This window comes from Diceros bicornis, chromosome 3 (genome assembly GCF_020826845.1).
Source record: "Diceros bicornis minor isolate mBicDic1 chromosome 3, mDicBic1.mat.cur, whole genome shotgun sequence".
Taxonomy (NCBI): Eukaryota; Metazoa; Chordata; class Mammalia; order Perissodactyla; family Rhinocerotidae; genus Diceros; species Diceros bicornis.
Genome location: NC_080742.1, coordinates 54,327,139 through 54,353,106, shown reverse-complemented (window position 1 = coordinate 54,353,106; position 25,968 = coordinate 54,327,139). Strand labels below are relative to the sequence as shown.

Genomic DNA, 25,968 nt, shown 5'->3' with positions numbered 1-25,968 from the left:
CCTTCCTTCCTCCTCATTCTGAATTTGGCCTGAAAAGTGTCAGGTTGGCTGCGTATATTTTGAACTCCCACAAAGACCACATGGTCTTTTTGATTCACTGTTCAATATTTTCATCAGTCAGTCCTTACTGAGCTCTAGCCGTTGTGTGACTCAGTGCCTTTACAGTAGCCCCCCTAAGTGGCACAGTGGGGGACCTCCCTGGACCATGAACACGCCTTCGACATCCCCATCTCTCTCTGTTCTCAGGCTCTCACCTCTGTCTGGAATTTACCTTGATGTCTGGCCCATTTTTCAAGATTAACTCTAATGTCACCCACTTGATAAAGCCTCTGGCCACTTGCATGTGTTCCCTCTTTTCCTCTGAACCTCTGTGATGCTCCCTCTGACCTTTGTTTTTCATTCATTCATTCATTCATTCATCCAATAATTCATTCCAAAAAAAGGTTTATTGATGCCTAGTATGTACCAGACTTGAGATATATGAGTGAACTAAACAACCAAAATATCTCCCTGCCCTCACAGAGCTTATGTTCTTGTTGGGGAGAGAGCAGTACATAAGTCAATTATAAAGTATTTTGGAAGGAGATAAATGGAATGGAACGGGAAAAAGAAAAAGAGCAGGATGGGGTTGATCAGAAGTGTGAGGTGGGAGGAGGGGGCAAGATGCAGTGCCCACTAGGTTGACAGGCCTCAGTGACACTTACTAAGATGGCCAGGTGGTCTTAGTAATTTGTGTGTATGCCTTCTCCTTCCTTCCCGAACAAAAGGACAGGAATTAGGCATCCTCATTGATTTATCTGCCAGCAGTATTTAGCACAAAATGCCTTGTGTGTGGTTGCTGCTCTATAAATAATTGGTGAAGTGGAAATGAATATGTACGAATGAATTTGAGAACAAATAAGTAAACCCATTTCCTATTTTTACTTTTATCCTGCCTTAAAAAAACCCAACTTTATGATAAATCTATGCTTAAGAATCTGCGGTTCCTTCCCTATTTACTCATTCTTTTCAAGACAGAATTTGTCACTGGAGCTCAGTGGGTACATGGGTTTTGGAAAGTGTTGGTCAATGCCAGACTACTTTTTACATGAGAGAGTACAATTTTAAGATATAAATTTCAATTACATTTAGAAGAGCACAGAGGACCATAGTTTAATTGTTCACTGCTTTGGCAGGGTTTTTGCTCTAAAATAATCATTTTTTAAAGTAAATAACTTTGGGGAACTGAATAGGGAAAACATTTCAAGCATATATTTTATTATCAGTTTGCCGTGAAAAACTCAAGAGTCTCTTGACAACCTCTGGATTTAATTAGCTTTCAGTTTACAAATATTTATCAGGTGAAATAACATTATCCCGGGGCAAAGCAATACCTAATATGAATTGGGAAGATATGGATGTCAGCTGACCAGTGAGTGCATGCTACATGCATTTTAGCTCTTACCTGAGGGTTAGAGATTATGGGAAATCGATGTGGGATAACTTTCCGGGCTGCATGCAGTCGATATAACTGGGTCTTGAATCAAAAAAACATCTAAGACTGCAGTTGATTCAATGCTTTCAGCTGCCCAATTTAAAATGTAAATGGATGCTGCAGCTGATAAAATCCTCCCTTGAGAGCGAAAGAGCTCTGTATAATTTAGAGCCCTGAATTCCACAGTGCATGCACCGCCCAGAGAGTGTTGTAGGCCCATAGAATGTCAGAGCCGGGAGGCCCCTCACGGATCAGCTAGGTGAGTGGTTTTCCAGCAGCTCCAGTGGAGTCCTCCCATGGGCCCAGAGTGGGGAGAGAAAAGGAAGAGCCAGCAGGTAAGGCTGTTACCCAACCCCGGTCTCACGCCTCTTCTTCCATTTGCTTCAACACGCTTTATTGTCTTGCTGCTTCCCTGTAAGAGTTTGTAGAAAGGAAGGGCTCTGAGGCTAAAAATACTTGGAAAGAAACAGTTTGATCTAGATTAGCTCACTCATTTTCCAGGTAAAGACACAGCAGCCTAGAGAAGGTAGGACATGCAACTGTAAGTGGTGTGAGCTGTAGTTCTGACAGCAGTTAGAGCTCTGGGACTGTTTCCTGGTGTGTCCACCTCATGGACTTAGTGTGAGAATCAAATGGGACAGAGGGGGAAGCACAATGGATAAGAGAGTATGCATTTAATGCATTTGTTAAATGTAAAGTATTATCATTTTCTCTTTTCTACCACTAGAGCAATCAGGTACGTTGTCAAACTGTGTTCCAGGGAGCCCCAGGAATCATTGCAGGAGGCTTGGTGACCTCCCTTCTTCAGACAAAGCATCTTCCCTTTTATCTGCTTTCTCTGTTAGGCTTCTAGGTAAAGTTTCTTTTATAGATAGAGCTCTATAACTTTAAAAAAGTTTGAAAACCACTGATCTACAAGGATTTCTGCAAATTAGAATAAATAGCTACGTCTGTTTGACATGTTGGTAGCCCTCTGTGCCTATTGAAATGACTGGACACAGAATGTTCAGGGCAGAGACTGGCTGCACACCCAGTTCAGGATGACCACTATAGATGTAAGCATTAAGGACAGATTGGCTTGAACCAAAGAGACTGAAAACTGAGTGAGTGGCAAGACTGAAACTCACTATGGAGACCTTTGAGCTGCATTGAGACTTGGGGTGTCTTTTAAGTCTAGGTGTTCCCAAGGCCTTTTATTTTTTGGTCCTGTTTGTAACTGATATGTGGGTTCAGTATAAGTACCAAGGTGAAAACTAAGTGGTACCTGACAGATGATGGCCCTTTCTTTCCTGTCTTCATTTTTTAGTGCACTTATATTTCAATCGACCAAGTTCCCAGGACACACGCCATTGTGATAAGCAGACCTGCCTGGCTTTGGGGGGCAGAAATGGGAGCCAATGAATACGGAGTGTGCATAGCCAACGAAGCCATCAATGCCCGAGAACCAGCCGCTGAGACAGAAGCCTTACTGGGGATGGATCTGGTCAGGTACTGGACGGTGATTCTTTAAACAACTGCCCAGAACACGTGGGGGATGGGGACAGGATTTATCTCCCTTAAAACCTCATATTTTGTAACAGAATCCTCCCAAAGAAGACGTGTCTGTGTTATGTAAACTTTGAGGTGATGAAAAAAAGAATAGATTATAATGGAAGATTATTTAGCAATAAAAGGTAGTCAGGTACTGATACATGCTACAAAACATGGTGAATCTTGAAAACATTATACTAAGTGAAAGAAGTTAGACACAAAAGGTCACATATTGTATGATTCCATTTATATGAAATATCCAGAATAGGCAAATCCATAGGAGCAGAAAGTAGTTTAGTGGTTGCCTGGGGTTGGGGTGGGGGAATGGGGAAGGATTCCTAATGGATTACAGGGCTTCTTTTTGGGGTGTTGAAAATGTTCTAAACTTAGATTGTGGTGATAGTTGCACAACTTTGTGATATACTAAAAACTACAGAACTATGTTTTTAAATGGGCAAATTTTATGGTCTTTGAAATCTATCTAATAGTATATAAAAAAAGAATATATAAAAAATAGATAAAATATACAGGAAAAAAGAACAGAGATCACTTCCTCTTTTCCCCTCCATGTCTCAGTCGTCGTTTCTTCCTTTCGCTCCTCTTCCAGCCACCGTGTAAGAGAAGGGAGCGGACATGTAAACTGGATGGACAGGGATCTGTGCCTGCTTGTTCACTGCTGTGTCACAGGCACCAGGAACTGTGTGCCTGGCACATAATGGAGGATCAGTGACTGAGTTTGGAATGAATGACTGAAGTAGAGGATGGGCTGGAATGAAACAACATTCGGAAATGGCTTTCTTTTTTCTGAAGTAGGGAAATACGATAGAAACATGACATAGCTGAAAGCAGATTAGGCTGGGAGCCGCAGCCTTGGTTTTCAGTGTGTATACATCAAGTTACATCACCTCTCTGGGCCACAGTTCCCTCACTTGTCCAATGTGAGGCCTAGATGGGATGACCTCCAAATAACCTCCCAAAGCTAACATCCTACAAAAAGGAATGGAGGTGTTGACACTTTGTAGGTTTTGTCGGGAGAGATTGCACATTGACACAGAGACCTCTCTCGCCGTAACTTCTGCCAACCGATGAACAGGTCTGTTAGCGACACCCTTTTGGTAGCATATTGCCTTTATGCCTTCCTTACTATTTCTGGTTCTTAAAAACTCAGAAGGAGCAGGTTCCCTGAGCTGGGGAAGAGGAGGAAAAAGCCTCATATTTACAATCAGTTTTCTCTTGATTAACAGAATTAAATGTATAGAATAACAAGTTTTGAGCTTATGTTTTGACAGCTGTCCCAGTATTTTTACCTCCATGCTTAATAGAAATTCTGAAAATGAAGAATTAACAATGAAAAACATGCCCCTTTTATGACCTTACATTTTGAGTTATTATATTTGTGGTATGAGATTTAAAGAACTGGCAAAGATCACCATTTTAACAGTTGGTTTCTAAGGGATGACAGAAGAGAATGTTTTTTTCTTTCTACGAAGCTGCTGAAATATCTTTTCAAGATTATCAACCTATAAAGCAAGAGGGGTTTACTGAATTTCTGCTTTGTGCTAGACTCTGGGCACATGAAGACGCTCAAAAGCTTCAGAGAGAGTTTAGTCTGGTTATAGGGAGAAGACAGAAAATTGAGTAATGTAAGATTTTAAGATCAAATTAAGATGACAGTAGGAGAGATGTGTCTCAAGGCAATCTGATATTTACCTCTGCCACTTGAATGGCACAGAATTCCAGGGTATAGCCCTCAGCAGACACAGCTGGATGTTCAGAGGTTATCAGGGACCGCACACATTTGAGAATGCTTCGAGAAGGAGGTGCATTTGACCTGGATCTACAAGGCTGAGGGATGTAGACAGAGAAGATATCCTTGGCACATAATTGGGGTTGTGATAGTCACTGAGGTTTGGGACAGTCACAAATGTCAGGAGTAGATGACAGGGTGAGTTTACCCTTAGCCATTTAATTTTAACTCCTCCCCTGGCTAGCCATGTCCAGCTATTGCAATAAAAAGGGATGTGAAGAGGCCCCTGCCGCAGGTGTCTGCACCTTGAGTAGCTCTTTATGAGTGTAGGCTGAGAGCATTACCCAGGGTATGATCCGTTCAGCCAAGCACAGTCAGATACTCAGGGGCCATTTCATACCAGCCCAATCCTAAAAGTGACCCATGAGCCAGAAGGCCTCCTATATCAATTTCTAAGAAGCTCCCAGGCCATGTTGATGCTGTGGATCCACAAAGCACTGTTTGAATGGCAAGCTTCTAGATCAGCGGTTCTCAAAGTGCGGTTGGTGAAGCAGCAGCCCCAGCATCACATGGGAACTTAGAAATGTAAATTCTGGGTCCCCACCCCAGACCTGCTGAATCAGAAACTCTGGGAGTGGGGCCAGCAATCTGTGAACACACCTTCTGGGTGATTCTGATGCTCACTAGAGGTTGAGAACTTCTGCTCTAGAGGAAACTTTAAATCGGTCAGTTGTGTTCTCTGAATTTAGACCCAGTATTTCCCTACATATTGCTGCCCGAGGGACCACTACTTCCTCTGTTCTTGCTTGTACTCTGTGCTCTGGACAGCTCCCAGGAGACAAGGCTGTTTGCATTTTACAGTCTATTTCAAGTACCTGCTCGACCTGCGGTTGATTATTCAAAAAATACAGTGGCTGCCCCCATATGGATTCTGATCCTTTGTGCTTTCCAGTAGCATATCAAATCAACCTCAGTTCAAAGAGATGTAAGTGAATGTCAATAGCAATTTAACACGTACTGACTTGAGCATAAAAGTATAATTTGTCTGTGTTTCTTAGGGGCTTGCTGTGGGAATGCAAGCATTAGGCAATACTGTTTTTTTAAAAATAATTCATTTTCAGTGATGTTTATGCCGAAAGCCAAGCTTTGTCTGTCATTTGACCCACTGATCTCTGTGAGAATCTGACAACTAGTCCCTTTCTTCCCGGAAAAGGCACATAAACACATTTACACATTTTTGCATATTTCTGGAGGTTGGTTCCAAGTAACAAGTAGCTGACTGGAGCTAGCACAGAAAATGGGCATTTATTTTCTGGAGGTCAGGGTTATCTTACAATCCAAGGTCTGTCTCTCATGATAATGCATCTGGGCCTCAACATGGATGAGAACTAGAAAGCTGTTAGAACTCATTTGTCAGTGGTATGCTGGTAAATGTTTAATAACCAGATTTGTGTGTGTGTGGGGGGGGCAGCCCTGATTTGTAGCCTTTTCCAATTTCCATGGTGTAAATACTCCCACAGTGACTGATTTCAAGCTACCAGTGGTTCAGCAGCTGGCTTGACATTCCTGACATGTAGCCATCTGCTCCGAGCTGGCGTCGGCCGGCTCCAGCACGGCACTGCCTTCTTTCCGTGTTTCACACATCTTCTTCCCTTTGTGTAACTGGTTTCTTCTTCTTTTTTTTTCTTTCTACAGACTGACTTTTGCTGCTCCCATTTGTGTTTAACTTTGGCACTAAAGCCCAGTCAGTCGCAATATTTCAGAGCATCTTATGATTCTGGACACTTACCATCAGACCCTCAGCATGTAAATAAACACAGATGTCCTTGGAGAGTCCTTTAGAAAGGTCTGAGGGTTGTCTTTAGGTTGCTGGTGAATGTGAGGACTCACAGGTGACTTGAAAGGGGGCCCAGTCAGTGTCCATAGGAGGGAAGAACTTGTGTCATTAGAGTTACCATTTGCTGAACACCATTGTGTGCTGTGCTTTGCATATAATATTTCTTTTAACTCTGACAACAACCCAGTGAAGTAGGTCTGTTCACTTCCATTTGGTGGACGAGGAAACTGGAACTTAGGGAGGTGAAGGGACTTGCCCAAGGCTTCCGAGCTGGAAGGTGGCAGAGAGCCAGCTGTACCGGGGCCTGCTAACCTCAGGCAGGCCACTCCTCTCTGTACTAGATCACAGGTTACTTCTCCTCTCCATAAGACAGGAAGCTCTGGACACCAAGAGATGGAGATTAGTCAAAGGTTTTACACACCCTTCCCCCAAATCAATGCTGCCCTTAACGTCCCCTTATTTCCTTCCTGCTTCCAGCCCTCTGGCTGAAGACTGGGAATCTTCTGATGTCTAAAAGGTCATGAAGCCAGAAGGACCTTACAGACTCCTTGATTGTGGGACGGGGGAAGATTATTTGCATCTGCGTCCCTATAGGAACACCAGGTCCAGCCCTATAAGGGGAAGAGTAGTGACTATTTTCATTACTTTCCCCATGACAGTGATTATATATCCATGGTAAATCTAGTCACAGCATAGTTTTACCTTAATTGTATACGAGGGGACAGGGGTTTCCATAGTCCGTGGAGGTATAGATATCTAAAAGATGAGCAAGCCGAGTTCCTAAACACAGGGGCTTTAAGCAGGGGAAATGCAGACATTACTCATCTTCCTTAGTGAGATGCGTTGACCTATCAAGGATGGGCCCAGTGAGCTTGACATACCTGTGAGAAAGTCATGGGCCCCAAATAGGGATTTTCCCAAAGATTTCCTGTAAAACAAGGATTTGAACTTGGGAGCATCTAACTCCAAGACCCAGAAAAACCTGGACCAAGCACACACTTTGGAAGGATTTGAATTGCACTGAAGGTAGATGTCAGAGTGAGACTCTATCCTTAGCCCAGTTAATTTCATTCCTTTTCCTGCCCTGGTCATGTCCATAATGAGGCGTAGCAAGCAAAGTGAAATTAGTGTTGGGCCCAGAAAGGTGCTGTTCTCATTTTGAATCACACGAATCTGCCCCATCTATGAGGTGAGACCATTGTGAAAGGCTTTAAAATAGGCCTCTTGATGTTGTGTGACTTGTGGCCCTGGACCACCATAGCCCTGGGGCATTTGCACCTCTCAGTCTCGGGTGGAGAGTGTGTAACCCTGCTGTCATTCATGGCCCTGGTGCTGTGGAGCGTGTGTCCTGTCCTCGTCCCATGGCAGGGGGTCCAGGTGGGAATGGTCAAGTGGACAAAGGCCTATCTCTTTCCCGTGGTCCTGGCATGAGGGGCAGGAGGGTGAAATCAGAATTGTTCTGTGGACGAGTGCTGAGGTCTTGCTGCAGACACTGTGCACAGGAGGCACCAAAGTCAGTGTGGGAGGGCAAGTGCAAGTATTGGGAGTCTCAGTGTGGAACGCAAGCAGACAGAACATCAGGAGAGTGAGTTAGAAACTGCAAAAGAGAAGTCAGAGCTTCCAGAGCGGGGGCTGTTGCCCCTGGTTAGGTATTCACATGCTCCTAGCACATGTTTGCATGGGCAAGTTGGGGCCCTGCACAGGCCCTGGGGACAGGGTTCTGCTGGGAAAGGTACATGAGGCAGTGTGACCAGAGGCCACTGGGGACCTGTGGGAAGAAGGAAGGGGGCCCTCCTGGGTGCAAGCTCTGGGTCATGGCATGCCTCTTTGCTCTGGGTCCTCAAGATAAGATGAGTCCTTGCCTCTGCTACTCCTCTTTAGAGAAGATGGCACCGACCAACAGAGAAGTCTACTTAATTCAATCTTCTAATGAGTTTATTCTTTAATCTTAGGATTCAGCTTCATGAATCATTGCCTTGTCACCAAGTCTTCCTAAATAAGCTTAAATCGAGAAATGCCAAATGAATTGATATATAATTATCTAAGAAAATAAGCCTATTACAAGAATAAGTCCATAGCATGTAGTTCTATTATCTTTTCTTCTCCCTGGCAGCACAGTGAAATGTCCCTTCAGGAAGAATCAAGCTGGGTGAATTTTAATAACGATTGCTTCTCAAGTTGAAAATTCACCAATAACTGATCTATGCTACCATCTTAGCAGGCTCCATTGCCTCTGTTCTAAGACTCTTATGTTCCTGCCACCAGAATTATAATTGGAATGAGGAGATGAGTGAATGGACATTTACTGAGTACATATCAAGTGCCATCCTCTTTCCAGTCAGCCTGAGAGGGAAATAGTACTGTTTTCACTTTACAGATGAGAAAATCAAGGTTTGGAAAAGTTACATTGCTTAAGATCATCCTGCTAGTGGGTAACAGAACGAGAACTAGAAGCTAGGTCCCTTTATCTCTGAGTCATTCGTTTTCTGACAGGGTCTGCTACGTTTCAAAACCTACTAGTCACTTACCTGGTCCTGGGTACTAGTGCTAAGTACTGTTCATGTTCTTTATCTCATAAAACCCATGCTCACGGCAACCCAATGATGTAGGTACTTATTTTATAGACATAAAACTGAAGTTCAAATATCTTATGTAACTTGCTCAGGGTCACACAGAGGGCAGCATCCGTGCCCTCTTTAAGAGGACTATTGATTGGAAGGGCCCAGAGGAGGATGCTTTTTCACTTCAAGAGAAATATGGACTTTTTGATATAACTGAGCTGTAAGCCACACCAGTAGAGATAGGTGGATAGGCAGGAGGAGAAATATGTAGAAAAAGGATTGATCATGTCCTAGCCAGCCGCCCGTTCCTCCTGAGATCTCTGAGTAAGTTATGTGCACCGAGGACAATGGCTGGCTATGGAACACTTTTATTACTGACCAAAATACCTGGTGAGGAATAATAGAGATCAAGGCTGGACTGGGCAGGGACTTCCTTTTGGCCAGAGGCAGGAGGCTACAGGCAGGAAGGAGAACAAGTCACAGAAAGCGAGTAGTGCCAAGGGCTAGAGCTGAACTGGCCAGCTCCATGGGAGGCAGAGTTAGAAAAGAGAAAGCTGGCTGAGCTTCCTTTCAAGAAGAGAAGCTGCTGGGTTCCCGACTCTCCTGTCTGTGTGGGAGGGGCATGTCTGAAGACAGAAAAGACCCCAGGATTTTGAACCGAATGTGTGAGAGTTGTATTCTGAGTTAAGGTGCTGTTAATCTGTTTGCGTATTGGCCTGCACATTTAACATATTACACATGCTGGCTTGCTTCATAACTCAACCGTGTCCCACTCTTTGATTACTGAGGTAATAATCACCTTGTATGAAATGACTGAGGTATACTTCTGGTTTCCTTACTTCAGGCTTGGTTTAGAAAGAGGGACAACAGCTAAAGAAGCCTTAGATGTCATCGTCGCCTTGTTGGAAGAACACGGACAAGGTGGGAATTATTATGAAGATGCAGACTCCTGCCACAGCTTCCAAAGTGCGTATCTGATTGTGGATCGTGAGGAGGCCTGGGTGCTTGAGACCATAGGGAAGTACTGGGCTGCCGAGAAGATCACAGGTGAGTGGATGTGGATGGGGAAGTGCTTTGAGGACAGGAACGGCTGAGATGGGTGTGGCCTGGACCTGCAGTGCAGACTGGAGGAATCACGCTGCTGCGGCAGACCCTCTCTGTGCTGGATCTTCAGGCTTTGGCATGCCTCTCATTTCTGGGCTTCTGCTTCAGGAATTTCAAGTCTCCTGAACCTGGAGTAAAGGGATGTCAAGACTTGGGAAGCACATTCCTAACGTTTCATATTTTTTGTATGCTTTCTGGGCAGGACCCAATTCAGACTCTTACCAATTCCATGATCCAAATTGTTACTCTATTAATTGGCCCAGGGAATGGTGGTTTACCCGTTCCGTTCATGATAGGTCAACGAATTACTATAACAAGAGCTGCTTCGGGTCACCTCAGCCCTGTAGCCCTTTGTGCTTGGACTGTTCCTCTAAAAGAGAAATTTGGATCTGTGTGAGGACCATTGAGTGCCTCTGGGCCAACAAGCCCATGTCTCTGTGAGACAATGTTCATAGAAGAGCAAAGGGCTAGGGAATCCACCCAGAAGGATTAGTGCCGAATAAATTGCTGCTGTACGCTCCCTGCAGCATCTTATTCTAAGACAGTTCTGGGGAAAGAAGTATTAGGAATGGGAGTGGCTGTCTTGTATCATCGCCTCAGCACCCTCATACTCTGGACAGGATGGGATCCCAGAATGGGTTAAACAGCTTCCAGGAGGACTAAGGAATTCTAAGAATTGGCCAATTCTAACAATTGGCTTTTAAGAAGCCCCTCTTGGGCCGGCCCCGTGGCTTAGCGGTTAAGTGTGCGCGCGCTCCACTGCTGGTGGCCCGGGTTCGGATCCCAGGTGCGCACCGACGCACCGCTTGTCCGGCCATGCTGAGGCTGCGTCCCACATACAGCAACTAGAAGGATGTGCAACTATGACATACAACTATCTACTGGGGCTTTGGGGATTAAAAAAAAAAAAAAAGAGGAGGATTGGCAACAGATGTTAGCTCAGAATCGGTCTTCCTCAGCAAAAAGAGGAGGATTAGCACGGATGTTAGCTCAGGGCTGATCTTCCTCACAAAAAAAAAAAAAAAAGAAGCCCCTCTTATATTCCGTAGGACTGGGTGACAAATACATGGAATGTGTGCTGCCATTCTCCTCTCGTGCCCATGGCAGACATGGCTACTAGATCACAACGCTCTTCTCTTGATGAACCTATACTTGGCCTATGTATTTTTATCAACTGAATTTGCCAGGAAGTCTCTTCCAGTTCCTCAGAAATGATGTTAGGGATGAAACCTGTTTGCCATCTTAGCCTTCAGGGTGACCGGAACCAAACCTGACCTGAGTTAGAAGCAGATCTACTGCAGTAGTTGGGGGAATCAAGCCCGTTGTTTCCCATGGCCTGACTCAGTCCAGTGATGAGGGTTGCTGTGGACAATAGGCATGTTGTATCCTGCACAAGGCCGCCCCACTAAGGCTATGGAATCTATCTAGCCCTGGTTTCTTGACTAAGCTGTGCAGAGGCTATGTCTGCCTGGAGGAGGGGCAGCTTCTTCTCATTCTAGCAAGGGTGCAGAATGGGCTGGCTGTACCCTCAAAGCAATCTCAGAGTCTCTCCACGGGTGTATGCCCAGCGTATGCCCACTTGTGCCTGCCTGCCCTGCTCCTACAGAAGGTACAGAACTACTGCAGCCAGTGGGCCTGCCAGGTCTCCAAGCTTCCCGCCATGCAGGAGCTTAAAACTCCTTTATTAAAAAACTCTCCCAAGACAAAGTCTTACTATCAAATTGTTCCGCCAAGAGGGCTAGGGGTGCATGCTGAAAAGCAGTCGTAATGCTTTTAAGTATGACTTAAAACTTTTTGATCTATAACTACATTTCAAAAGCTTAGCTTTCCTTCAAAATATAGCTTAAAATATCCACCTCCTCAAAATGAATGTTGTCTTTCACTAAATATTTAAAACAAACAAACAAACAAACCCAGCCATTCCTTGGACTCATTGATTTCATGTCCTCTGATCCCAGCCGCAGTGTGATTGCAGTAGGATTTAATGAACTCTGGCCCCTGAATGCTAAAATTCTTGAAAGCAAATGTCTATTATAAATCAGCCCTCTAGGAAAATAACATCTGTGGAGTTGTTCACAAGATTAAAAAAAAATCTTAGTATGAATAATGTCAAAATCACTTAGTTAGGCCAAAGCTACTTTTTATTTTAAATTTTTAGAAATAATTTTACTCTTGTAGTGTCCTCTGAAAAGATGAATGGAAAGTACAAATGCCCATCAGCCAGGAATGCTTATTTTGGAAGTGTAAATCAGTGAAGCAGAACATACTAGAAGAACTCAGTGCAGCACTGACCCTGCCTGTAGGAACTGGTTTTCAGGCAGTAGTGGCTTTATTGCAGCTTGTAGCTTGGGCTCTATCTCTCTACTTCATTCTCCAGGAATTTAGAAGATCAACAGGCTCCCTGGAAGCAGCAACTCTAAAGGGCCCTTTTGAGCTACAAGTGACAAATTCTTAGTGTTCTGGCAGCATCTCGAAGCTCGAAGGCCAAGTCATCTTCCATGTGTGTGCTGCTCAGGCTTTGGAGAAGCCGTAGCAAGGCTCCAGCAGATAGGAGAATTTCTGGGTTAACCCTCATTCATCAAGGTGGAGTGTACTCAGAATGCAGGCATTTCTGATTCTGGACTTATTTAGCTATACTTACTATATTTCTATGAGAAAAGAATTCCCGTAGATTTTTCTCATAGGCACACATGACACACATATATTCCCAAGTACATTTCATTATTTTAAAGCGATTCATTATCAGTGTCACTATGGTTTTCTAAATGTTGGGACCTGAAAAAAAAGTTGAATGAAGAAGTATCATATTTGTATTTTTTAAAAACCATATATATATATATATTTGGGCAGAGAGTGGTGGTGTAAATTGCTCCTTCAGGTGGAGCAAGACTAACTTGGGGAGGAGGAACCGCTGTAGTTGCAACATTCGCGAGTCTTGTTAGTAGCACGGTGCCTCTTTCAAAGAACATCTCACTTTTCTTGTAAGTAGTAAATGCTTGGGGTTGATTTAGCCAGAATGAAGGGCCTCATGTCTCTCTCTCTCTCTTTTTTTTTCGCTGAGGAAGATTCACCCTGAGCTAACATCCGTGCCCATCTTCCTCTATTTTGTATGTGGGTTGCCACCACAGCATGGCCACGAGTGGTGCAGGTCCGTGTCCAGGAACCGAACCTGGACTGCCAAAGTGGAGTGCGCCAAACTTAACCACTAGGCCACGGGGCTGGCCCCTCACGTGTTTCCTTTTGATTGTGAATTTAAGATCAAGTGACCGTTGTTCGTTTAAAATGTGATAATGCCTGGCCAGGACTGTTTCCCGATTCTAGGAGATCTCATCAAAAGAGGACCAAGGATCCTCTGTTTCTCTCTTCACAAATGGAATTGATTCCTCCCTGAAGTTTAAGTCAAGTTGCAGGGGAGAGATTCCCTGTAAATCCTCATTGCTTGATTAAGTCTTTATAAGTACATTTCCTACTAATTGGGCTCTGCACTCTCCACAGAGGGAGTCAAGTGCATTTGCAATCAGCTTTCACTCACCACTAAGATTGACGCAGAGCACCCTGAACTGAGGAGTTACGCCCAGAGTCAAGGCTGGTGGACAGGAGAGGACGAGTTCAATTTTTCCGAAGTTTTTTCTCTAGCTGATGACCATCTACACTGCTGTGCAGGCAAAGACAGCTTAGAAAAGCAAGAAGGTGAGTTCGTATATCCTTTACAACTCTCCCTCTCATACCCTTGGTCTTGAGCTATTTCAGTGAACTTGTCTGAACTTCGGAGAGTGAGTGAAGAGGAGGAGAGTAGACCTTGTATATAGAGACCAGCTTGTGCTCAAGTCCCCAGCGTGTAGGCGAGATGGCAACTTGCATTTCTTTTTTACATGATGCTTCCTCATCCATGGAACTTTCCTGCTCCTGTTTCTCCTTTAAACACTGATGTCATTGTGATACTTACTGCAGCCTTTCTTATGCCTCAACCTTTGTATATGTGACTTATCTTCTCCCTATATGTCCTCTCCCATTAGCCTGCTGGGCCTTGAGGGCAGGGTGTTGTCTTTTAGTCATCTCAGGATCCCCTTGTGATGCCTTGTGCCATGAATATTTATTAAGTTAATTGTTGAACTGAATTCTCCTCCCGATCCCTCTGTCTTCCACCCAATTATTGACTTAATCAGAATCCATATTTAGGTAAATACGGTGACTGGGTAGCTTGCCACTTTTGTGCCTGAGTGGAAACCCTTCCAAATAAACCACAGTGGCTACATTTTATATTTGCTAGTGATATGCGTGCTTTGTAAGTCAAACCTTTGATCATTTAGAACACAGGTCAGCAAACTATGACCTGTCAGTGGCCGCCTGTTTAGTAAATAAAATTTTATTGGAACACAGCCACATCCATTTATGTATGTATTGTTTATGGCTGTTTCCCTGCTACAGTGCAGAGTAAGCAGTTGCAACAGGTATTGCAGAGGTTGTATGGCCCGTAAGCCTAAAATATTTACTGTCTGGTTCTTTAAGAAAAAATTTTCTGACCTTTAATCTAGAAGATCATTTAAGACTTTTGCTGTAGAACTTCATTAATATATTTTTGGTTAGAAGGTAAGAAAGTATACATTTAGGGGCCGGCCCGGTGGCACAAGTGGTTAAGTGTGCGTGCTCTGCTGTGGCAGCCCGGGGTTCACGGGTTCGGATCCTGGGCGCGCACCAACGCACCAACACACCAACGCACCGCTTGTCAAGCCATGCTGTGGCAGCATCCCATATAAATTGGAGGAAGATGGGCACGGATGTTAGCCCAGGGCCAGTCTTCCTCAGCAAAAAGAGGAGGATTGGCAGATGTTAGCTCAGTGCTGATCCTCCTCACCAAAAAATAAAAAAGTATACATTTAAAAATGGGAACTCTAAAAAAAACTCTAAAAGTTTTTAATTAAAAAAACAACTAGCTTGATGAAAGTGTACAATACCATGTATGAAGTAGTCCTGCCAAAACATCAAACCTAAATCTGAGGAAGCCTCCTGATCTAGCTGCTAGTTTACGGGAAATACAAAGGATAGGGGAACATATTAAAGAACACCATGGGGATGCCATCTGCAAAGTCCAGCCCTGGAAAACTATGAGAGAGATGGCCCAGCAAATAAAATTCAAGAAGGAAAAATGAGAGGCAGCGATTAGAAAAGATTCAAGAGATGTTATCAACCTATTGGATCCTGATTCAAATCAATAAACTCATTTATGAGACAATGAGAAAATGTGGACACTGGATAGTTGGAAGAAATCAAGGACTTATTGTTAATGTTTTCAGATGTGACATGTTGTAAATAGAGATTTGCAAAGAGGATGTGAGTTGTGCTAGTGAACTTTACGGTATCTTCTCTCTATGTGATGCCTTGATTCCATCTTTGGGAACACGGGCTGAAAGAACAGTGTTTTTGTGAATTACAACCAGAGGGAGAAAATGTAGAACTGGAATCCTGTGTAGTCAAAGATTTGTTTATCGATTTATCTGAAGTCAGAGCCAATAGTCGTAATGACTCTGAATATTCTAAATACCCCTCTGTGTGTACATTTCCCACTGCAGAGAGGTCATATTCTCAAAATGTAGTATTGACTAACTAGCAAGAGTATATGGGAGAGCTTGCTTGGAGGACTGTGCGTAGATTGCATACACTTTCTTATGAATATCGTTCTATTGTTACTGCACTGGTTGAAGTATTGCTAAGTGCTGTATTGAAGAGACCCTGAAATAATGTGGCTTAAAGAAAATGGAAATATATTTCTCTCCCATGTTATAGTTAGATGTATATGGACCGTCTAGGGCTGGTGGGTTACTCTGCCTCAACACATGACTTCCATTTGTGGTCCACTTGCTGGCATCTCCCAGCTAGCAGGAAGGGAGAAAAAAAAAGTGAAGGGCAAGCATTCCTTTTTATGGATGTGACAAGGAAGTTGCACACATCATTTCTGCTTGCCTCCCATTGGTCAGGATTTATCACATGGCCCCACCTAGCCACAGGGGCAGCTGGGAAATATAGTAAATGTAGTATAGTTATGTTCCCAGCTATAATTTAAGGGGTTCTATTACTAAAAAGGGAAAGGAGTGGATGGATTTTGGTTAGCAGCCTGCCACAGTTTTATCTCTTCTCTCTTTTTTTTCTTTACAGAAAGCGTCACTGTGCAGACTATGATTGACATCTTACGGGACAAAGCCAGTGGAGTCTGTGTAGACTCCGAGTCTTTCCTCACCACAGCCAGTGTCGTGTCTGTCCTGCCTCAGAATAGAAGCTCACCGTGCATTCACTACTTCACCGGGACCCCAGATCCTTCCAGGTTCGTCTGAGACACAGTCACATAGGCAGAAAGTGTGTGCTTCCCTGGAGAGCTCACCCAACCAGCCTACACTAAGTCTCTGCACCTCCTCTTGCACAGCCGAGTCACGTTTTCCAGTTGGCCTCAACATGGCCAGGGCAGCACAAAGAGCTTTGATTAAGGGAAGTCCTGGGCTTTAGTCACACAGTATTCATCAAAATCATGGTATCAAATTGTTTTAAATTCAACAAATATATATTGAGTGTATATCATGGGCCAGGCCTTGTGCCAAATATGGGGAATGCAGAGGTAAACAAGACACAGTGAGACAGGGAGCCTACAGGGGTTCCCAAGATTTATTGAAACAACCACTTTCTATGGGTTAGAGGACAAAATGGCCCAGAGGCAATGCAGATTGAAGCAACTTCAAGTGCACTGGCCAATTCTTTCAGACATTGAAAGAATTTTTCAATTCTTTCATTCAATTGAATGTTTTAGGGAGCTGCTTTCTGCCCATGTACTTCAGCAAAGAGGTAGTATTTCACAGTGGTTAAGAACACAGCCTCTCGGGGGCCAGCCCGGTGGCATAGCAGTTAAGTGTGCGCACACCGCTTGGGCAGTGCCGGGGTTCGCAGCTTCAGATCCCAGGCGCGCACTGACGCACGGCTTGTCAGGCCGTGCTGTGGCGGCGTCCCATATAAAGTAGAGGAAGATGGGCACAGATGTTAGCCCAGGGCCAATCTTCCTCAGCAAAAAAAGAGGAGGATTGGCATCGGATGTTAGCTCAGGGCTAATCTTCCTCACACACACACACACACACACACACACACACGAAAGAATGTAGCATCTACAATAAACTGCCACGATTTTGAATTCCACCTCTGTCACTTAGAAGCTAGATATGTAAATAACATCTTCAAGCTTCCATTTCTGTATTGTACAATGGAGATAATCCTAGCCCCTGCCTTTATATGCTTGTTGGGCCTCATATTTTAAACTACTGCCAATATCAATAGATCCTTCTAGCAGGACCTGACTAGTAAATTTGGTATAAGCTATTTTTAGTATTTCATTCACTCATTTATTCATTCAACAAGCACTTATTAAGCACCCACTCTGCCAAATATTGCGCTTGTTGGGTACTAGGAACGAAGTGTGTACAAGGTACGAGGTGGCACAAAGGAGATGGATGAGGAAAACTTCACAGAGGAAGGAACTCTTAAGTGCTGGGCCATTGTGGGAAGAGTAGGAGTTAGGTACAAAAAGCAGGAATGACATTCTGGGTAGAGGGAACAGCATGTGCAAAGGCATAGAGGCATGAAAGAGCATAGCACACCGTTGCAGTTGTGCATCCTCTTGTAGATTAGGTTTCCATCTCCTCCACTAAACAAGCCCAGGACCTTCGTGTGGTACCTCTGCTGGCCTCTGACAGTGAGCCTCACCACTCGGCAGTGTTCCAGGCAGCCTCTCAGGACGTGCCTCCTGTTTGAGGCCAGCTGCTTTCTCACGATTTTATCTCCCTCTTCTGAATGCTTGGTTCAGTGCTCCTCTCCCACTGACTTTTTGGTCCATCAGGTCTGGGGCACATCCTTCCTCTCCCTGGTGTCTGGACCTCCCCTCATGGACTCTCCCCTAGCTTGTCCCCCAACACTGGTGGCTCAGCAGTCTCTTGTGAGCATTTGCTACTGGCCCACAGGGGTACATGTGGGCATTTAGAGCCCTACTTTGAAATGTCTGGAATGCTCTGCCAACGTATTTGGATGTTGTTCCTTAAGGAACGGGAGCCTTTGAAGGAGTGGGTTGAACTGAAGAATGACCATACCGACTTCCTTTTCCCCTGATGTCTCAGACACCTGTACTAACAATGCTTAGAAGACAGGGCTTTGTGAGGCCTGGACACTAATATAAAGGAATCTGTTTCCTAATCTGAAGTGCACAGCCTAATGCAATTAGAGAAATGGGTTGGGAAATAGCCTTCTAAGATTTAAAATGGAAAATTTCAAGTAATTTTATAAGAAAATGATTCATGGTTAAATTAATTGAAAAGACCTTAAAGCAGATTAAGGGCTTTCTGGAAGACATTCCTTTTTATCTTCTGTGGTTAAATGAGCTACATTTCCTACTATGACTGTAGAACTGTCATAGATTTTTTTTTTTCCTATTCAACATTTCAATGTTTCCGTGTAATTGGGCATGTTCAACATTTTGTATTTTGTCAGCAAGAAGCATAATTCCCTACTCTTGGGTTTTTAGGTAGTAAAATTAGGGAAATTTTAGCCAGCTTCTGCTAATGCTAAAAACATTAGAGAGATGTTTTCAGGAAATAGTTTCAGTGCAGTGGACTTGCAGAAGATAATGATCAAGGAGCAGGGCTGTATTATTTATCCCTCCCAGTTCCTGCTAGACTCCAAAGGACAGGATCTGACTGTGCTTCTTTCTGCTTCAGCTCTCGTCTGTTCTTGGTTCACTGTATTAATTATCAATCCTTTTCTTGAAATAACTTGTTCTCACATTCTCTTTTTCTCTTCCTCCTTCCCTCTCTTTTTTCCTCTCTCCTTCCTAATATGTCCTGGGTACTATCTAAGTTTGAGAGTTGGAAGGAGATGCAAAAGTCAGAGTTTGAGAGAGAGGGAGAGATGCAAAAGACGTTTAATTAATTTTATTGGGAAGGAAAATTCCATCATATTAATGTTCTGTTGAGTCAGCTGGTGCCTCTCTCATCCATGTAGTGACACTGGTTGGCCTTAGTGCACTAGTTCTGACCTTTGGAAACCATTTCCCAGTTGGAAGCCAGTGCTTGCTAAAGCTTCACTGATGTGAAGAACTGGAGAGGGAAACAGTAGAGAGGTAGGTGAGAGCTGATTACGTGCCTCTCTTCCCAACCCTGTGTTCAATGACGTCACATTGGTAGCTTGAAATGGGCCACAGCGGGTGTATTTACACCACAGAAATCAGCACACACCATGAATCAGGGCTTATTGTTTTTAGAGATATAGTTGTCAAACCAGCACACCCCTGAGAGGCCCCCACAGCTGAGAAAACACACAGATACTCAAGATACAGGATGGATAAAGCAAGAGGGGAAGAGAATTTAAAAATTTTACATTTTAAATATTAGAAGGCTATTTCCCAACCCATATCTTTAGTTGTGTTGGGCTGTGCACTTCAGCCTAGGAAACAGAAAATAGAGAGGAAGTTCTAGGAAAATAGGGTGTTTGACCTACTGTAACTAGTGGCAAGGATCTGGGGAGATGCAAGGGACATGGCCTGTGTGTGTGTGCACGTGTGTGTGTTTCGTTTCCTCCTCTTCTCCTCCCAGTGTACTAAGCTTGGGAGGCTAAACTGGATCAACTGAGACTGTCTCATCTGGTTAGATGTTAGTGACAGGTGGCACCTTGTTGTTACTGGAGATGATATTACGGGCCTTAGACACCATAGTTTACATAAATACAGGCCCTGGAGCAGTGCAGGGCACAGCCTGCACAGACATACACAGAGCTGAGGGCCCTACGCAAAACAGCACCCGCCTCCAATATAATTTTGAATTCTTCCGACACCATCTTTCTTCTCTCTCCTACCTTTCAATTTTGACTTTTCAAAACCTCCCAGAGTATCTGGATCCAGCCTAAGGGTGTCCCATGCTCCAAAAGTACTAGTGGTCTTTCCCTCTAAATGGAAACGCCCCTACCTGATAGGTTCTGCTCTCAGCCAGGTGTGGCTTTGACCCTGTGATTAAAGTGACTCTATGATTAAAGTGACTTGCAGTAAAGCTGGCATGACCTCAGATGAGCCATTTAGAAGGACACCTGCAATTGAGAGAAACTGATCATTCTAGGTTCTTTCCAGATTGGCTCAAAGTTTAGGAGATTCATCCGAGCAGGAGCATTTGTGCCGTTCCTGTCTGTGCCAGACTGCGCCCAGTGGATCTGCCGGGGACTCCAGGGCCCGGGATCAGCCTGGCTTAGTCCCTCAGGGAGTTTCTGCACCTTCAGTAAGAACAGAGTCATGTTTGAAGTCACAAGTGTTGGCTGGCCACTGATATTAAAATTCCAAATCCCAAAGCACAAAGAGTATTTTATTTTTCTGCAACAGCATACTGTGTATAAAAAAACTAACAGAAGGATATGGCGGTGAGAGGTGGGGGAAAAAACTGACCTTGGCTTTGGAAGATCTGAATTTAGTTCTTGATCTGCCACTTATGAGGAATGTGCCTTTGGACAAAACACTTAGCATCTGTGAACCTCAGTCATTTCGTCTGTAAAATGGGACAGCAGTTTTTGTCCCACCTTGTTCACCACTGTATCCCTAGTACCTAGAACAGTATCTGGTACTCAGTCAGCATTCAATCACGTATTTACTGAATGAATGAATAGGGTACCATGAAAATTGAATGCAAGTGCTTTGAAAATTATGATACACTATAAAATGTTAGAGATTTTCTTGATAATTTTGTTTTCCTTCCAAATGAGAAAACAAATCAGAAGAAAACAGATTTTTTACGCTGGCTTGGTGTATCCATCACAAGGTTTTAGAAGGAAAAAAAGGACAGAAAGGCAAAGATGCCACCACGGAGCATGTTTCTTGGCTGTGGCTTCAAGTGTCACCTGAGGCTAAAATTCCGCAGACCTCTAAGACAGCTGGGAAGCCCGTGCTGTGCTGTGTGTCATCAGACTGTGTGTCTCGGACCTTAGATTTGCCTCACTGAGAGCTGACGGTTGCAGCAATGTGCTTCCCTTTAGTGTTGCTTGTACCTCTTTTGTGTAATTGTCCTTCACGCGGGTCCCTGTGGAGTAGCTCAGCCACCTTTAAACCTCCTTCTCACGCAGCTTCTGGGCTGCCCTTTGCTGCTGCATTTTCCCCTTTTGGGCCTATCGTCTTGTGTTCATGTCACACCACCCCATAGAGGGGCTGAGTGACCAGGGTGATTCCAGGTTAGGTGACATCTCTGAAGGTCACTCTGAGAGGCAGCCCTGGGGACAGAGCAGAATCAGCTTTCTGGAGGCCTCTCAGCCGTGTCTCGCATCAGAAACCCCCACAGGATGTTCTGTGGGTGCTCCGCATGCGTGAGGAAGTGGGCACCCCCCCCCTGCCCGGCTGGGCTCGGAGGAGTGGTCACACTCCAGATGGCAGTCTCAGCTTTGCCACTAGCTGGACATGTGACCTTGGTCAAGTCATTTCATCCCTCTGGGCCATAAATTGGCATACATTCATTCAAGTGGCATTTAAGAAGCTACCGTCTGAGGTTCAAGTGTGGGAAAATTCAGCGTATCTCCTTACCTTTTTGGATTTTTAATGCGATTTTCTATAAGGATTGGCAAGAAATCAAAATGTTTGGGAACCACTGAGTTATCCACATTCCCCTTTTCTGAATACGTAGACACAGATGATCAAGGCTGAATCATAGAGAATTCCTGCATTCTGGCTTAAACAAATGTTAGTATTATTGCAATTTATCTTCAGCAGTAATTTTTATTTATTCAATCTCAAAAAAATCTCCCTTTCATTGCCCGACAAATCTACGCTTGATGTTTTTACCAGTTGAGGATGCTGACTTCCTTATAGACTCTGGAAAAAATCCTTGGAGAGCTTTGGCTGCTTTAGAATATTATGGTGGGAACCTCATCATATTTATTATTTATTTTTACAAATAAAACTGACAGATGGGAGGGATAAACATATGGTACCTCTTATCTTAGAAAAGCCACCAGACACCCTTATTGATGTTAAACTACCCTCCACATTCCAGTGAGTGTGGAGTGGGTTTGAAGTTACATCAAATAGAATGTTCTGATTTTTTACTATACTATTATCCTGGATATGGGATGCAGAAGACTGCGACTATGCTTAGCATGAACTTCTCGAAGTCAGAGTCACAAGTTCACAGGCCGCATGACGTAAAATAGAAATAACACAAGAGGTTTAGAAGGATGTAAAGATCACTTTAATCCAGAGGAGAGACAGAGGGGGAAACAGTGGGCCCCACAGTTGGTCAGAGGCGGAGAGGGGATGCACACCCCCATTCGGAGTCCCACCCCAGTTTCCTTCCTCCACTGTCGTGAGGCAGGCAGGCCCAGGGTCACAGCTCAGCCCAGAGTGTGCTGTCAGGCTGTTGCCCTTGTGGCCCCCAGTGCCACAGGTCTCCCCCACAGGGCCAGTGTGTCAGAACGGTTCTGAGATGCATAGTACGTAAACTCCTGAGGTTCCAGAAATGAAATGACAGGTTTCCCCATGAAAACATGACTCACACACAGGCTTTTGAGGGGTAGAGAAAAGAGGTGCAGGGCAGGGGGTCTCTGCACCAGCAAAGGAGGCTGTGGACAGTACGCTGTGCACTGACTTCTCAGGCCCCCTGAGTGCTATCAGGCCCTGAAGGATGGGATGTTTGCCTGCTGTGAGGCTGCTGTGTTGTCAGAGACCAGAGGGGCCCAGAGCAGTTAGTTCTGGATGTTTTATACTGGACTCTCTCCCCAACCTTTTCCCTCCCCGTCCTTCTCCTTTTTCCTCTCCCTCTTCCCCTTCCCCTCCCCCTCTGTTGCCCTCTTTCAGTGAACTCTCAAACTGCAGAATCAACCAAATGACCAGTTGGAGAATAAAACGTCATGTAATCTAGTTGCTTTAAGACACTTTTATATTTTGCCTTAATTCCTTTCCTTTTCAACAGTCATCTACTCAGCATTCAGTAGAAGGGAGAAGGGATGATTTAGTTGCAAAAGGCTGTAGGAAGCTGGTGTGTGCTCCCTCTGGACAGGGTCACTCCCCTCTGTCTTGGGGAGGGAAGGTCCTTGCAAGGGCTTGGCCTGGTGGAATTAGGCCTAACCCGCATGCCGATGGGGCTGAGGATGGGCCCAGTCTCCTGCGTGTGTTTGCATCACCTGCAGAGAACAGCACAGCGCCTGGCACTTAACCAGTCCCACCTACTTTACCAGATTGGGGCACAAAGGACTCACTGCTCTTAATATTCACATTAGATTAGCCTGAGACCAGTCTTGCATACTGTGATCAGGGTCTTCCTTTCCTCATGAGCCTACTTTCTTTTGATAACCTTAGGTATAGCCTAACCTAAGAGGTCACTTCTTATCACTGTTGTCTCTAGTGGTGCTCCTCAGACTTGGTGTGTCATGAGTCCCCAGGGACCTTGTTAACATGCAAATTCTGATTCAGAAGGACGAAGGTGGGGCCTGAGGGGGATGCTGATGCCTCCAGTCCAAGCACACCATTTGGGTAGCGAGGGTGGCTGGTTCCCAGTGCCTTTCAGATTGTGGCTCCCTGGCAAGGCTGCTGTGGCTTCCTCAAGCCCAGACATCCTGGGGCTGAGGGACTCAACATCCCAGCTCACTTCTAGCCCACTTCAGGCATGGAATGGGCCAAGGCGCACCAGTTAGGAGGAGAGAAAATAACCAAAATCTGATCAATACACATTGGGGGGGGTGTATGTCTTATTTTCTCCTATTGTTATTGCAGGTGGGGCCCCATGGCGTGGCTGAAAACAGGCCACCCTGAGGGTCCAGAGGTGCCTGTGCTCTGCCAGCAGTGCTGCTTTGATCCAGCGGTGGTTTATTTCTGGGTGCAGAAAGGGGAGAATAAGGCTGTCTCCCTCGTGTTACAGTCAGCTGTGGTCACCACACACCCTGTTGGCCTGAGATCCCAGGATGCAGTTCTTTAGATACATGGCTCTTTTGGTATGTGTGTGTGTGTGTGTTGACATGTGCCCAGGAATGCACAGGTACACACACACACACACACAGTCACTTTCACTAAGATATAATCCATTGTGCCAAAAGAGCTAAATCGAAGAGTTCTTGCATTAGCCACCACCTACTATGCCCAGAGCTGCTATCTCACACAACCAGACTTCTGTTTCTCTGTGGTGTGCCCTCTCTGGGGCCTCTGGGATCTTTTTTTGTCATCTGTCTTTCTTAATCTGTCCCCTCCCTGAGTCTATCAGAGATATTCCAAAAACTTTCAAATAAGGTAGAACCTAAAAAAAAAAAAGGGAGATGGGGGTCTCAGAACCTTCCAGGAGGCTACTTTCGAGCAAACCACGGTAGAGAAAGGCAAACCTCTTTCAACTCAAATAGGTGGCCCATTGCACCCTTTTCTCAAAATATTGTGTGTCTATTTGCCTTACTTTATATAACTGAAAGGGGCCTCTCAAATGGTCTTCCCAGAACAAAGCAAGTCTGTTTTGATGTCTCTTTGCTGTAAACAGAAGAATTTGCAGCTTATAAATGACAATTAGTTTTACTAAAATATTTACTGAAATATGCCATTGTGTCTCTCTTGGCATGTGCCCACCCACCACCCACCCACCACCAACCACCCACCAAAGTTGGCTCAGGAAATGTTTGCTGAATGAAAGTTCAGTCTCTGGGTATCCTCAGGCCCCAAGCTTCGTCTGGCTGAAGCACCTTTCCTTTCTCTCCAGGTCCATATTCAAGCCTTTCATCTTTGTCGATGATGTAAAACTTGTCCCGAAAACACAATCTCCCTGTTTTGGGGACGATGACCCTGCCAAAAAGCAGCCTCGGTTCCAGGAGAAACCAGACCGCCGGCATGAGCTGTACAAGGCCCACGAGTGGGCACGCACTGTCATTGAAAGTGACCAGGTGAGTCCGGGTGTGGGCCAGTGGAGGGCAGCGAGGTGGGCGAGAAAGGAGGCAGAAAGCGGTTAACAAGCTCCTCATGTTCCTCCTCTCCAGCATGTCTCCTCCCAGACATCTGGTTCCCAAGGCCCTTCCTAGAATGCCGGTGTTAATTTTTCCACCCAGTCTCTTGAAACCAAATGCAACAAAGCCTCCACTTTTGCTGTTATTCTAGAACTCAGTAGGCTAAGAATATCCCTCTTACACTTAATGTTTACCTAGAAATAACAGAAATGTGCAGTTCTAGTTTGGGATAACTGCTTTTCCGCTGTCTAAAATTCTTTGTATACTTTTGGGGGTAAAAAGTTGTATGTGATGGCAACACTTTATTTAAAGATACAGTCAGGGGCTGGCACCGTGGCGTAGCGGTTAAGTGCGAGAGCTCCGCTGCTGGCAGCCTGGGTTCGGATCCCGGGCGCGCACCCACGCACTGCTTGTCAGGCCGTGCTGTGGTGGTGTCCCATATAAACTGGAGGAAGATGGGCACGGATGTTAGCTCAGGGCCAGTCTTCCTCAGCAAAAAGAGGAAGATTGGCATGGATGTTAGCTCAGGGCTGATCTTCCTCACACACACACACTAAATAAATAAATAAAACTTTAAAAAAAAAAGATACAATCATAGGTTGTTTAAAAGAAAGTGATTCTTCAAAACAGTTCTGGAGATGGACAGTGGTTGCACAACAGTGTGAATGTACTTAATGCCACTGGACTGTACATTAAAAATGGTTAAAATGGTAAATTTTATGTTATGTATATTTTATGACAATTAAAAAAT

At 44.7% G+C, this 25,968-nt stretch overlaps 1 protein-coding gene across 2 annotated transcripts in view; it reads left to right on the top strand.

Annotated features, from left to right (window-relative positions):
- The window catches only part of SCRN1 (secernin 1), a 61,655-nt gene that overhangs the window by 30,065 nt on the left and 5,622 nt on the right, over nt 1-25,968 (top strand). For both annotated transcript variants that reach the window (XM_058527630.1, XM_058527636.1), the window contains exons 3-7: nt 2,781-2,962; nt 9,994-10,196; nt 13,749-13,943; nt 16,407-16,572; nt 24,977-25,157. In XM_058527630.1, coding sequence (XP_058383613.1) covers nt 2,781-2,962; nt 9,994-10,196; nt 13,749-13,943; nt 16,407-16,572; nt 24,977-25,157 — 927 coding nt within the window. The remainder of the gene's footprint in view (nt 1-2,780; nt 2,963-9,993; nt 10,197-13,748; nt 13,944-16,406; nt 16,573-24,976; nt 25,158-25,968) is intronic.